At 51.0% G+C, this 14583-nt stretch overlaps 1 protein-coding gene across 1 annotated transcript in view; it reads right to left on the bottom strand.

The window, feature by feature from the left end:
* MAEA (macrophage erythroblast attacher, E3 ubiquitin ligase) overlaps positions 1 to 14583 on the bottom strand; it is a 42475-nt gene that overhangs the window by 14637 nt on the left and 13255 nt on the right. The window contains exons 2-3 of the mRNA XM_042782949.1: positions 13467 to 13649; positions 3689 to 3931 (exon numbers count right to left, since the gene is read on the bottom strand). Of these exons, the coding sequence (XP_042638883.1) occupies positions 3689 to 3931; positions 13467 to 13649 (426 nt within the window). The remainder of the gene's footprint in view (positions 1 to 3688; positions 3932 to 13466; positions 13650 to 14583) is intronic.

Genomic DNA, 14583 nt, shown 5'->3' with positions numbered 1-14583 from the left:
CGTCCATCGGACTGGACTGTCTCTAAACTGCCCCCAACCCACGCTCTGCAGAGCTCCAGACTAGGGCATGCGTGTGTGGCATGAATTCAACGCTCCCCCCAGGGAACAGTGCCTCTGTGTGTCCCGGCACGGGTGCTGGGGCGCATGTACACTGAGTGAAAACTTCCTCCTGGTGTCAGGGGTAAGGTGGCCAGTCAAAGGGTCAACAACACCAGCCGTTAAGTGCTGGGTCGGCCAGCAGCCCCCAGGGGCACCATGCGACATCGTGGGGTGGGAGGGGCAGGCAGGAAGAAACCTCTTCAAGGACACAGCCTGGACAGTTGAGGCAAGGTCTGAATGTGGCTCTGATCCCCAAGTGCACACATCAGCTCTCATTCATGGTGCAGAGGAGGAACCCAAGTGAAAACGGCTGGAAGAACCAGCAGCCAAAAAGGAGAAGAGCCAACAGAGCAGCAGACAGGGCAGAAAGCAGCACAACTGAGGCAGAGCTGGACAGAGGGGTGCTGTGCCAGATGGCGCACGAGGGGACACAGCGGGACAGACACAGGTCACGAGCCACAAGGAGACCTGGAGAAGACAAAACACTGACGCCTGGACGCCAGGGAAAGAGCAAGGGGAGGAACCGTCTGAAGAACGAACCAGGAACTAGCTAGAGGTGTCTTGGAACTGCAGGATGGTAAAGACCCTGGGACTGAATGGACTCCCGGGGAGCAGAGCGGGGCAAGGAAACCCGGACAGTTATGCCAAAGCTCCGTTCCGAGCATCCAGGACACGGAGAGGTTCCCAGCAAGCCGGAGGGCTGACTCAGAGATGACCAGGCCCGAGGTCACAGGGGACAAGAGCTGCTTCTACAGCCCGAGAAGAGCAAGGCAGGGTCTGGACACAGACACTTAGCCCAATGTCCCTGGTGTGTGCGTGGACACAGGGAGGGCATCCTGGACATCAAGACCCCAAGGGGCAGACATGGCCCGACCCATAGTGGGCAGTGTGAGCTGAGGGTCAATACCCACAGAGGGCAGTGGGACCCCAGATGTCGACATGTCCTGACCACAGCGGGTGGTGTGATCCCAGATACCGGATGCACAGCAGGCAGTGTGACCCCAGATGGCCGACACGGCCCAACCCACAGAGCACAGTGTACATTGTTAACATGCAACAGAAAGGTTAGAGGTTCAAGTCCACCTAGAGGCACCTGAAAAAGGCCTGGTGATCTACTTCTGTAAAAACCCGCCACTGAAAACTCTGGGATGCAGTTCTACTCTGACATGTGCAGGGTGGTCATGAGTCAGAACCAATTTACCAGTAACCGGTGTGAAGGGAAAAGTAAGAAACTATACACAGAACACTTCAAATCCAGACATGACAGGAATCACGGGCCACGAGCAAACTGCAGGGCCCTGAAGACAACCACACGCTTGTCCGTGGAGGGAAGTTACGGCCTCTTGTGCCCCCCTTCCAGCCCACAGGAAATCCCGGGGCTCAGGCCAGCCAGGCTCTGAGCACCGTCACTGTGCCCACTGCTACCGCTCTGAACCGAGGCTTAAAACAGCTCATGCCTGGGTCACAGCAGTAACTTCCTGCAGCCTGCTGGCTTCCACCCTTGTCCCCTACAGGCAAGTCTTCACAGAGGAGTCAGGACAGACCTTCTAAAGCACCCCCTTTGCTCAAAGCCCTCCCACCAAGTCTCGGCAGGTGAAACCCCCAGACCCCTACAAGCTCTGTGCTCGACTCCTCCCAGCACGTGGCAGCTCTCCAGGCCTGTCCTGGCACAGGGAGCCCCACGCAGACTTGGCAGGGAACCCTTTCCCCAGGGAGTGGTACGGCCAACAACTTCCTCTCAAGCCACGTCACGTAGTATATGACTGAAGGCTACTAGAAGCCTGTGGAAAAGGCTGGACCCTGGCATCTCTGGAGGAACCAGACCAGAAGCTGCACGAGGGCGGGTACATGGGAGGGGACAGCAGGACCAAGGTGCGAGGCTGCGTAGTGGCCAGGAGCTCGGGCCCCAGCCCCGCCTCCCCGGCAGTCCTTAGGAGCAGAGCCCCCATCGACGCAGGTCTGGGCAAGCAGGGGACCTGTTCGCTCGTTCAACCAGCTAACCACGTGGCCACAGTGTCAGCTAAACACAGAGCAGCCCTGCACCACTCGGCCCTCCTGGAACGTCCCCACTAGCAGGACAAACACATGGACGCAGAGGTAAACAAGAGGGTTAGGCAGGGCCCCGGGAGGGGGGTGGGGAAGCACGGCAGCTGGACTGGGATGGTGAAAAAAGGCTGCCTCAAAGGGATGGCCCTGGATAGACTACATGGCGCAAGGACAGCGGGACGCAACGTGCTGGGGGCAGTGGTGTGTGGCCGGAGCACACAGCGTGCCGCTCAGGGAAGGCCTCTGGTGTGCGTGGGGGAACCAAGTGCCCATGCTTCCTGCCATCCAAGGTCACTCTGACTGCATGTTGGGGGAAGAAGGCAGGTGTGTCAGCATGAAGCCCATGAAGAGGACCGGTGGGACCTGGTGGCTGTCTCAGACAGTAACACCAAGACAGTGGGATGTGGTGGACCCTGGACACAGACAAGCACCAAGGATGACCCAGGGCTCTGGGCCTGAGGGGCATGGAGGCCACTTCCTGGGGTGGGGAGGGCGGAGTGGATGGTGTCTCCACCAGGGTTTAGATTTGCAGGATTGAGACTCCAGGAGACCCCCAGTGGAGAGACCGCATGGACAACCGTGTCCGACCCCGGGGCTCAGGGGAGACACACATGTGGGGGGATGTCCAGCCACGACAAGGGTTAGGATCATCCAGGAGCTAAATTAGACAAGAGGAGGAAGAAGGCGAGGATGGGCCAAGAGGCCAGCTAAGGAGATTGGGGCAGGGGCAGGAGGGAGGGAAGGGGCCCCTAAAGGGAAGGGAGGAGCTCCAAGAGGGAGGGGAGGGGCCAGCAGTCACAGGTCAGGAGGAGTGACCTGGGTGGGAGGACACTGTTGGGGGCTGAGAGCAGCGGTGGCAGGGACCGGTTGAGGGGGGTCGTGATGAGGACATGCACATGAGGAAAGCAGCCCTGGTGAGAACGGGGAGGGTGAGGGACTGTGGGCCCCGGATGCCATCCTAAGTGGAGGTGGGCTGCACTGGGCACTGCTGGAAGCGACCCAGGACAGGGACAAGGCAGGAAGGGCCAGGATGCTGGTGAGGGGCGGGGCAGTGACCACAGCCATCAGCAGCTGAAGTGTCTGAGGGTGAAGGAGGCACAGTGGTCCTGGGACCTGGTGAGGGCCGAGGGGAGCCTGAAGTCAAGCCCACCCACAGAGGGGCCTTCCACGCCGGCCTCCTGGCTGTGTCAGCCTCGGAGACCTAAACTGCTCGCCTGGAAATGCCAACAGCCAGGGCCTTGTTGATTTCCGCATCTGTGATGCTGGTGCCACTGAAGTGCACCAGCAGGAAACACACCTGCCTTCACAAACTCGAGGAGACCACAACTACGGGAACCACCACAGACCCAAACCCACGCGGGTAACTATGGGAACGTGGGGCGCCGGTGGGGAGGAAGCCCTGCACGGTTCCCCAAGTCAGAGCTGTTTAAGCTGCGTGAGGACAAACCACGAGCCCTGCTGTGCTGGCACGGCAGATACTGACACGCTCAGCACGAGACGCTCACGCCAGGCTTTCGGGCAGCAAGCACCCCAGAGCGGGCACCGGGAGTGCCCCGGCACCCGGGACGGAGGGAAGGGCCACCTCGATGCCGCTCTGGCGCGCCAGCTTCACGGCCGTGTTGTAGTAGCCGCAGCGCAGCAGGTGCTCCACCATCATGCGGTCCATGCGCTTCCGCTTCCACACGCTGGCCGCCGCCGGCTGGTCGCTGCTGTGCTCCTTCAGGTGCTCGATGCGGCGCTTGCACAGCTTGGCGCTCTCGTCCTCGGCCTGGATGGACTCCACGGCCTGCAGGAAAGAGGACACGCTCAGGATGGAGACCCTGCCAGGCCCAGCCCGAGGCACACGCCACGTGACCTGCTCGCGGCCGTGATGACGTCACCGGGCTGAGCGGCAGAAACACAAGGAGTCAGTTAGAAACCAAGCCTGAAGCTCCACCATCGTTGCAGTAACCAGACTGCAAAGAAAGCTACGTCAGAGAAAGAGCAAAGAGCAGGCGCAGGAGTGAGAATTGTTCAGAGAACTGCTGACAGACCCCGACGGGACTGCTCCCAAGGAAGCGTGGGGGTCTCTCCTCTGTCCACGCAGCAGCAGAGGTCTGGCTGGACAGAGAAGCCCTGTCGTGAGTCCCCTAAGACAGGCCTAGCAGCCGTCATCTGCTGTGGTCTGCCTGCTGACCACTGTATGTCTCCATGCTAACCACCGCTCCCCAACCACCTGGGAAGACCACACATGCCCTCTGTCCTGGGCGCTGGCAGAAAGCCTGGCCTACGTGTAGGCCTCACGCCTTGGGTCGCACCCCCATCCCGTGTCACTGCAGAAGGTGCTTGGGTCACGGGGTCTTTGTGCCACTTGCTGTGCCAGTGTGATCCTTTATCTTGCTGCTACTGGGGCCTGTGTGTCATTGTCTCGATGCCACACATTCCTGGGTGCTGCTGTCTTGCGTCCAGCAGGGGGCACTAGGGGCCTAGTAACAAAGACCAGCAAAGGAGGGAGAGGCATCCTCCCAGCTCCGAGAAGAGTCAACCCATGGGCCTCCCGCAGGTGACGTGAGCGGACGAGACTCTGTCAGGCAGTCTGATTGTTCCCCCACACCCAGAAACACCCTACAGGGATACGAGGCCGAGTCCCTGTGCCCTCTGCCAAGCAGCATGAACTGGGGGCACTGAGGATGGGAGCACAGCTGGTGTGCCCCACAGGCAGCAATCATGAGCAAACCGCTCCCTGCACTCGCACCGTTGGGACAAAGCTAACTCCCTGCCTGGGTTGCAGGTTTTCTAATACTGTTTGCGAGTCACCTGACAAACTACTCAGGGAGCCAGCCCCATGATGCTCGAGGGCAGAGAGTGCCAGGTGCCAGGTGACTCCACACGGGGGCGTGCGAGTGGCCTGGCTGAGCTGAGGGGCTCGGCAGGGGCTCTCGGGCACCCTGTCCTGCAGGTTTGGCTCCCAGGCTTTGGTGCCCCATCCACAGCCCCTCAGGCTCCAGCAGAGGCCAAGGAGCTGGGTCTGTCCCCACAGGGCTGCCTTCCTAAAGTGGACAAAGCTCCCTCTTTCGAGTTTGGCCGATAAAAATGGTGCCTAAGGCAGCAATGAACAGGCTGGTCTGGTAGGAGCTGGTGGCGCAAAGGGACATGCGGCCAAGAAGGGCAGACCTCCTGGCAGAACAGAGGGCCAATGGCCTTGTCACGCTCTAGAACTGGAGCGATTTCTTCTTACGACCTTATTCCTGGAGTTTCAAGAGGCGGCATGACAATGGCAAGGCCCCCCGCTGGGCTGCTGCTCCTGTGGGTGGTTTGGTGGCTCACTACAACCTTCACACATCTGCATGCAGACACGAGAACTGCTTGACAAATTCCGCCCCCAAAAGTGTCAGCTAAGAGCGTGACTTAGGTAGAAAGTACCAGATCATTTAGGGAGAGCGGACACAGTCTTCCAGGCCGGGAGCATGGCCTCGCTCTCTGTCTCTTCTTCTTAAATGTCCCGATAAAGCCTGATCCTTTCCCAGAACAGACTAAAGAGTTATCCCTACACATCTGCTCCACTGGTTGCAACTTTCCATCTTCAATGGCATTTGAACAAGATTTGTATTGCCTTTGCTGTTGTTGTGGAGAACACACAGCAAACACACCAATCCACCAGTCTTTCCAGGTCTCAATGGCATGGTGAAACTTGCTGGTGGCGACAGCAAGCGTAACAGCTTTGCATCCAGCAGCAGCCTCCTTGTCAACGAGCCTTTCTCCAATCCTGAAGCTGTGTTCTCTTCATAAGGTCCAGCTTCTCAAAATCTGTGCTCAGCATGCATGCTGAGTAAGTAGGGCAAAACCGACACAACCCGAAATACACCTTTCCTGATTTTGATCCACTCGGTGCCCCCGTGTTCTGTTCAAATGACTGCCCCCTGGTCTATGTACAGGTGCCTCATGAGCACAATGAAGTGTTCTGGAATTCCCAGTCTTATCAATGTTATCCATTATTTGTTATGATCCACACACTTGAGTGCCTTTACACAGTCAATAAACCACAAGCAAACATCTTTCTGGTGTTCTCTGCTTTCAGCCAAGATCCTGCTGGTATCAGCAATGATATCCTTTGTCTCCAAAACCTCTTCTGGAGTGCCATCAATGCACTGCTACAATAGTTAATTATCTTCAGCAAACCTTTACTTGATGTGATATTATTGGTATTGTTCAATAATTCCTGCATTCTTGGGATCCCTTTCCTTGGAATGGATCTCATCCAGTCAGCTGGCCAGGTAAGTGTTTTCCAAATTTCTTGGCAAAGACAAGTCAGTGCTTATAAGGTTGCATCTGTTGAAACATCTCAACAGGTATTCCGTCAACTCCTGGAACCTTGTTTTTCTGCTAATGCCTTCAGTGCAGCTTGGACTTCTTCCTTCAGTATCATCAGTTCTTTGATCATATGCTACCACCTAAAATGGTTGCACAGTGACACAATTTTTGGTACAGTGACTCTGTGTCCTTCCATTTTCCTTTGATACTCCGTATATCATTCAATATCTGGCCCATAGAATCCTTCAATATTGCAATTGAAGTCTTGAATCTACCAGCCACTCTGTGGGAGAAAGATGAGGTATTTTGCATTTGTAAAGATTTACAGCCTTGGAAACCCTATGGAGCAGTTCTACTCTGTCCTAAAGATTGTTGAGTCAGAATTGACTTGATGGCAGTGGGTTTGGTTTTTGGTTCTGTGGTTTTAATGACCCTCTGCTTTCTTCTAAAGGACTTTAGTGGCACAGTGCCTAAGGCATCTGAGTATTAACGAGACAGTTGGTGGGTCAAACCCTCCAGCTGCTCCATAGAAGGAAGATGAAGCAATCTACTTCTGTAAAGATTTACCACCTTGGAAACCCAATGGGGGTCACTATGAGTTGGAATCAACTAGATGGCAGTGTTTTTTTTTTTTTTTCTTTCTCCCCTTTCTTCATGTAAGACATCCTTGCTGTAATCCCACAACTTGTCTGGTCTTCAGTCACTGGTGCTCAATGTGTCAAACCAATTGTTGAGATGGTCTTTAAATTCAGGTGGGATATTATCAAGGCCATATTTTGGCTCTTGTGGACTTGTTTTAATTTTCTTCAGCTTCAACTTGAACTTGCATATGAGCAATTGACGGTCTGCTCTGTAGTTGGCCCCTGGCCTTGTTCTGAGTGATGATGCTGAGCTTTTTCATTAATTTAAAGTTTTCTCAGTTTACATGAATCACTTCTGGAAGTTATATCTTCTGAGACATTTGGCAATTTTATATCAATTTTCAAAACTATCAGTGTAATGTTTACAAGCTCCTCCCACCTTCTTCTGCTACCTGCACTCTGCGGCAATGTCCCTTTCTCACTCCTAACACAGTGGAGCGTGCTCCCTCTCTTATTTTCTCCATTAGTCTTGCCAGAATCCCGTAAATTTTTCTAAGAACCAAATTTGGCTCTGTAGACCCTCCTTGGTTATTTATTTATTTTCTATCTCATAAACATCTGCCTTTTTTCATGTCCCTCCCTCCTACTTTCTTCGGGTTTAATGTGCATTCTTTTCAAATATGGAATGTGTCCATCCAATCATTCAGGTACAGGTACTGGAGTTACTTCAAAGTGCATTTCTGCGGTGTAGTAAATTACATACTATGGCTTTTCCAGTCATAGTATGCGTGGTTCCCATTTTGCCAGGACCAACTGAGTAGTTGACTGTTAAAGTTATCCACCTGAAGTAAGGTTCTGGGATGTTCGCATGTTCTCTCAGTCATGCAGAACTCTGATGTTGGGATCGGCTGCTTTTAGCCACTCTGCCAGGTTCAAAAGGAGCCCTCCGAGAGGCAGAAAGGGTCTCTCTGACTGCTAGCTGAGAAAAAAGTGCTGAGAGAAACACACTGCTGAGAGAGAGACGCGAGAGACACACGCTGCTGAGAGATGTGCTACTGAGAGAGACTGAGCACGTTCCTGAACTTGAACTGCAGCCTGCTGCTTCCCTAATAAACCCCGTAATCTGTGAGTTCAGTGTGGTCACTGGAGTGAATTATCGAACCCAGCAGAGAGGTGGTGGGTCCTGTGGGAGAAATGGTTGCTGACAAGGGCTGGAGGGTGGTAGCATGTCTGGCTTCATAAGAACAGGCCTTGGGCTGCTGACAGTGATTCTGTCTTCCTCTCGTAGAGTTGGAGGAGGTCGAAGATGTAGCCTCCCTGCCCCTCTAGCAATTTCTAAATCAGGTAATCTAAGAAATTTTTGTTGTTGTTGTCATTATTGATTTCTAGCTTAAATACATGATATTCAATTTCCATTCCTGGAAATACTTTGAGACCTGCCTTACAGTCCAGCATATAGCCTACTTTTATTAATATTGCATCTGTTTGAAATTCTGCACTTGAAGATACTGCTCTATATACATCCATCAGGCAAGTGTGTATTTATTACACATTCTATCTCTATGAATTTGTCTGCTTCCTCTACTGACTATTCAGAGATGGGTCAAAATTTACCACTTTGCCAATCTGTGCCTTCTCAGTTGTGTTATATTCTGCTTTATATATTCTGATGCTTCCAGATGCATATAATAGTAAACATGTTATAGCTTCCTGGTTGATTAAATTGTTTACCATTCTAAAACAACCTTCTAAATCACTGATGCTGTTTTTTGCCCTAAAGTCAATTCTGTTCAGAGTAAGTGTAGCTAGACAGACATGTTCTGCACCTGCACTGTCTACCACAGCGGCCACCAGCCACATGTGGCTACTGGGCAGTTGCAGTGTGGCCCGTACACCTGAGGAACAGAATCGTGGATTTAAATTTTAGTAGCCACACATAATTAGTGGCTACATACTGGACAGCATGGGAGGAGAATGCTGGCTGGCCTTCTTTTCTTCAGCACACTCCACCCGTCATCGGCTTTCAATGGCTGTCAAGGAGCCAGCTGCCAGGCTCTCCGTTGTTCCTTTGGAAGGCGTCCTTTCCCTCTAGCTGTCTGTAAGATTTTTCTCTTTGTCTTTCATTTTACTATGCACAAATCTTGCATGTGATTATTTTGATCATTTGGATTCCTGAATCTCTGAACTGATAATTTTCATCAGTTCTGGAAATTCCTCCAGTCATTAGCCCTCTACGTATCATCTCTGCCCCTCTCTCCCTTCTCCCTCCTCCTTCTGGAACTCTGGTTAAACACATCACAAGATTTTCTTCTCCTCTCCATGTCTCTTACCCTCTTATGGACTTCCACCTTACCATCTTTGCTGCATTCCACATAGATTTCTTCCAATTTATCTTCTACCTCACTGATTCTCTCTACAGCTGTGTCTCCTAAAGGTTAAAATGTCTGTTACAAGTGTTTCTTGACATCTTACTTGGTGGCGGCTTCTTCTTTTTTTTTTGTAAACTCTGCTATGTTTTTCCATACTTTCTGTTCACTGCAGGGTGATCTTCCCCCACCCCCCCCACAAATTCTTCAAGCACAGTACGTAATCCCCATATCTGAAATCTGTACAGGCCTTTGTCTACTGCCACTGTTGGTTGTCAATCATGGGTCTTCTGTACCCTGGTTATGGTACTTGAATAATTATTTCTAAAAATAACTTGGCACCCAGGTTCAAAGGTTCCTCCTGCACTTACTCTGCTTATGCCTGGAGGCACCAAGGCAGGAACCACGTCTTCTAAGATGAAGGTTAAGGTTCCCTGAATGTTTCGGAACCGGGGCTATGACTCACTGTGAATGTGAGCTCACTCCTGCTGCACCCTCTCCTTGAGGTCTGGCACTCCAGGGTGCCAGCTTATCATCAGAAGGGCCTCCTGTTAGGTTTCTGCTCTGTGCGTGGCCCTGGCTGTTGTCTCTCTTAGCCTGGCCCAGAAGGCAGGCCCTCAGAGGAGCCAGCCATCATCTTGCTCAGCCAGCACTCCTTGTCCTTTCACCTCTCTCACTCCCTCTGCCCTCCAATTCTGGACTGGCAATTCCTTCCATCTCATGAGCTCTCTGATGCTTCTAATAAGATGGTTTAAAATGTCTTCTCCAGCTGTTATGATTGTTTTTAGTGGAAAGGTTAGTACAAATCCCGTTGTTGCTGTTGTTAGGTGCCGTCGAGTCATTTCCGACTCATAGCGACCCCATGCACAGCGGAATGAAACACTGCCCAATCCCGCACTAGCTCCACAATCCCTGCTATACTTGAGCCCATCATCGCAGCCACTGTGTCAATCCATCTCGTGGAAGGCCTTCCCCTCTTTCATCGACCCTCCACCCTACCAAGCACGACATCCTTCTCCAAGGAATGGTCCCTTCTGACAACATGACCAAAATAGGTGAGACGAAGTCTGGCAGTTCTCACTTCCAAGGAGCATTCTGGCTGCACTTCCTCCAGGACAGATCTGTCAGTTCTCTTAACAGTCCATGGTACTTTCAGCATTCTTCGCCAGCACCACAATTCAAAAGCATCAACTCTTTTTTGGTCTTCCTTATTCATTGTCCAGCTTTCACATGCATACGAGACGACTGGAAATATCATGGCTTGTGTCAGGCGCACCTTAGTCCTCAAGAAGACTCCTTGCTCCTCAGCACTTGAAACAGTTCCTTCGCAGTTGACTTCCCCAATGCTACACATCGTCTAATGTCCCGACTGCTGCTTCCATTGGCATCGATTGTAGAACCAAGCAACCTGAATTCTTTGACAACCTCAATCTTCTCTCCATTTAGTGTGATGCTGCTCCTTGGTCCAGTTGTGAGGATTTTTGTTTTCTTTATATTGAGACGTAATCCATACTGCAGACTGTATTCTTCAACCTTCATCAATAAGTGCCTCAAGTCATCCTCACTTTCAGCAAGCAAAGTTGTATTGTCTGCATATCTCAGGTTGTTAATGATTCTTCCTCCAATCCTGATGCCATGTTTTTCTTCACATAGTCCAGCTTCTCGGATTATTTGCTCAGCATATAGATTGAATAAGTATAGGGAAAGGATACAACCCTGACACACTCCCTTCCTGATTTTAAACCATGTAGTGTCCCCTTGTTCTGTTCGAATGACAGCCTCCTGGTCAAGGTACAGGTTCCTCACGAGTACAATCAATCAAGTGCTCAGGAATTCCCATTCTTCTCAATGTTATCCATAATTTGTCATGATCCACACAATCAAATGCCTTTGCATAGTCAATAAAACACAAGTAAACATCTTTCTGGTATTCTTAGCCTTAAGCCAAGATCCATCTGACAATAGCTCTGATATCCCTTGTTCCACGTCCTCTTCTGAATCCAGCTTGCATCTCTGCAAGTTCTCTGTCAATATACTGCTGCAACAGTTTTTGAATTATCTTCAGTAAGATCTTACTTGCATGCGATATTAATGATATTGTTCTATAATTTCCACATACTGTGGGATCACCTTTCTTTGGAATGGGTACAAATATGGATCTCTTCCAGTCAACTGGCCAGGTAGCTGTCTTCCAAATCTCTTGGCATAACCGAGTGAGTGCCTCCAATGGGGCATCCGTTTGTTGAACTATCTCAATCGGTATGCCATCAATTCCCGGAGCCTTGTTCTTCACCAATTCCTTCATTGCAGCTTTGACTTCCTCCTTCAGTACCATTGGTTCTAGATCATATGCCACTTCCTGAAATGGATGAAGATCAACCAACCAGTTCCTTTTGGTACAGTGATTCTGTGTATTCCTGCCATCTTCTCTTGATGTTTCCTGCATCATTTAGTATTTTGCCCATAGAATCTTTCAATATTGCAACTTGAGGCTTAAATTTTTTCTTCAATTTTTTCAGCTTGAGAAATGCTGAGCGCGTTCTTCCCTTTTGGTTTTCAAACTCCAGATCTTTGCACATTTCGTTATAGTAATTGGTTTTGTCTGCTCGAGCTGCTCTTTGAAATCTTCTGTTCAGCTCTCTTATCTTGTCATTTTATCCATTGGCTTTATACCCTAGATACAGAAATAAGAAATCCCATGTGCGATTTTGGGGTGAAATTCAAAAGATAATTAAATCATCTCTTACACATCCTGGCCTCTCAGCTGTCTGGGCTGGGGATGCTCCTGGAGTCAAGACAATCTGGTCCCTACAGGGACAGGAACACAGGACAGGAAGGTGGCCTGCTCAGCCCAACAGCGGCACTTAAGCACAAAGAGCCTGGAAAGGAGCCCTTCTTTCCCACTGAACTTGGTTTCCTTTGATAAGACATAGCCCCTTTCAGACAGAATGAGAGCTGTTGTCATTTTGTTCACCACAGGCAGAGTCTAAATTATCTCTGAGACACCTCAATTCACTGAGGGGAGTTTTCCTGTGACCCCACAACCCACCCTCCAACTCCAAGGGCCAGGATGCAGGGGCCACAAACACTCCTGGCCAGCCGGGCTCTAGCTGGACATGTACATCAGAAAAGCACACCAGCCCTGAGCCACTCCACCTCACTCTGCAAAGGGTCCCTGGCAGGCGGGAGGCCGCTGGCAGGAGAGAGCTGGACCGTGGCTTTTCCTGACAACGGGAGAAAGCGTGTTCCCTGGTTTTCCTCTACACGCATTTCCCAGCAGCCAGGTGGAATTGTGATGCTGCCTTCTGATTGCAAACAGAGCAGTGGCCAGCCACCTGTCCTGCTGGTTGGGACTCTAGTAGCCAAGAGCATGGCCAGAAGGGCAAGAAGAAGCAGAGGTGGCAAAACCAAAGTCTAGATGCTGAGCCCTCCTGCCTCAGGGTGTAGCCGGCTCTGCTCACATCCTGCACTACGCCTGCTGGGTGGTTTTTAAGATGATCAGCTTGACGAAGCAAGTGCTGGAAGAGAGTTAGTCCTCAACCACAAATACAAACAAAGAACACAAAGTTGTTCTTCTGTGATTTAGCCCCCTGGACAAAGATGAAAGTAGTGCTACAAAACCTCATTTTTAAAAACCATTAATGTGCTGAAGTTCAAAGTGTGAAAATTCACCTTATCGTCAGAAAAGAGTCAGTGGATCTTGGTCTCAAGCCTTACCAAGTCAACATGTAAAATCTCTGCATGGTATTGGTATCCATGCTTCCACTCTCACTCCAAGTCACAGGAGAGCAGAGAGCTGAAAACACGAGTGCTGGGAAAGCCCGTGTTTTACAAAATGAACCTGACCGCGAGCGGTCACCTGCCCTGGGGTTCATCCAGGGCCCCAGTCCATCAGCCACCACCGCTCACCTCTTCTATCTCAGGACTTCCCAGCTTAGTCATGTCCCCACTTGCAGAGAAAATGGCTCACGTTTATGGCCAACTGGGTGACCGGTGGGTGAGGCTGGGTTGGCTGGCCCCACTCTGCAGCCGAGGGCAGAGCACGTCTACCCGGCTCTCCGGGCAGCCCTAGAGCAGCACTCACCTTCCTCTTCAGGACGCTGAGCTTCTCCACCACGCCATCCAGAAGGCTGACCACTGAGTCCACGGCAGGGCAGCCACTCAAGGTCTTCTCCAGCTCAGCGACCACCATGGTGACGTGGCTTGTCTCGCGGTCGATGTTTTTCTGAGCGGCTCGGAATCGTTTATTCAGTGTTTCGTAGGGCACCTGGAGCAGAAAACAGAGGCTGCTAAGAATCCTCGAAATCAACGTGTGAGCGCCACGTTCTGCAGTCAGGACATGCGGAGTCTCCATCATGGCACTCTTGTGGCAAAATGCTAGCCTTTCAGTTCTCTTGAGAATACACCCGGCAACTCTGAAACTCAACCGAGATGCACAGAAGACTCATGTGAGCACAGGCCGCTCTGTGGTCCTAGACGGGAAGGTGCACATCACCCCCAAATCACACAAGGAGTACATTCTCTGAGTGTGCCAGCAAAGTAATGCCAAAGTTTCTTTGGGACAACCAACAATGAAGGAAATGAACCAAGTAGGGAGGAGTAATGGGAGACTTCACCCGTCAGACAGGAAAACACAGGCCAAGGCTGTAATCAACCAGAGAGGTGCTAGCAAAACCAAGTAGACCAGCAAGAGGGACATACTGTGCAAGACCAAGGACACGCTGCAAAGGGGCTCTGCAGCTCCAACAGGGCTCAGCAGATCCCCTGGTGGTTCAGTGGTTAAAGCGCTCAGCAGACAACCAAAAGGTCAATGGTTCAAGACCATCAGATGCTCTGCACAAGAAACATGTGGAAGTCGGGCTGCCTGAAAATTACAGACTTGGAAAACCAACAGGGCAGTTCTACTCTGTCCTACAGGGTTCTATGTGTCGGAATCAACTTGATGGCAACAGGTTTGGAAGTTTTTTCCTTTTGGACAGGGACACTGGAAACATTTACATGCCATCGTGAGGGCAGTTTAACTAATTTCAGTGAGGGAACACTAATTTACCCGTCGGTATAGAAATAACCTATTACTATTATAGAAATCATTCTTTGTTGTAGAAAATAAAACATAAAACAAACTACAACAAATGTAAATGCTGGCATTACTTTTCTGCCTCTGCAGAGAACCTCTGTTTCTTCCCCGTCCTCTTCCTCTG

Source organism: Orycteropus afer, unplaced genomic scaffold (genome assembly GCF_000298275.1).
Source record: "Orycteropus afer afer isolate SDZICR_OR568_19922 unplaced genomic scaffold, OryAfe1.0 scaffold00539, whole genome shotgun sequence".
Lineage (NCBI taxonomy): Eukaryota > Metazoa > Chordata > Mammalia > Tubulidentata > Orycteropodidae > Orycteropus > Orycteropus afer.
This window is presented reverse-complemented; position numbering and strand designations above follow the sequence as displayed.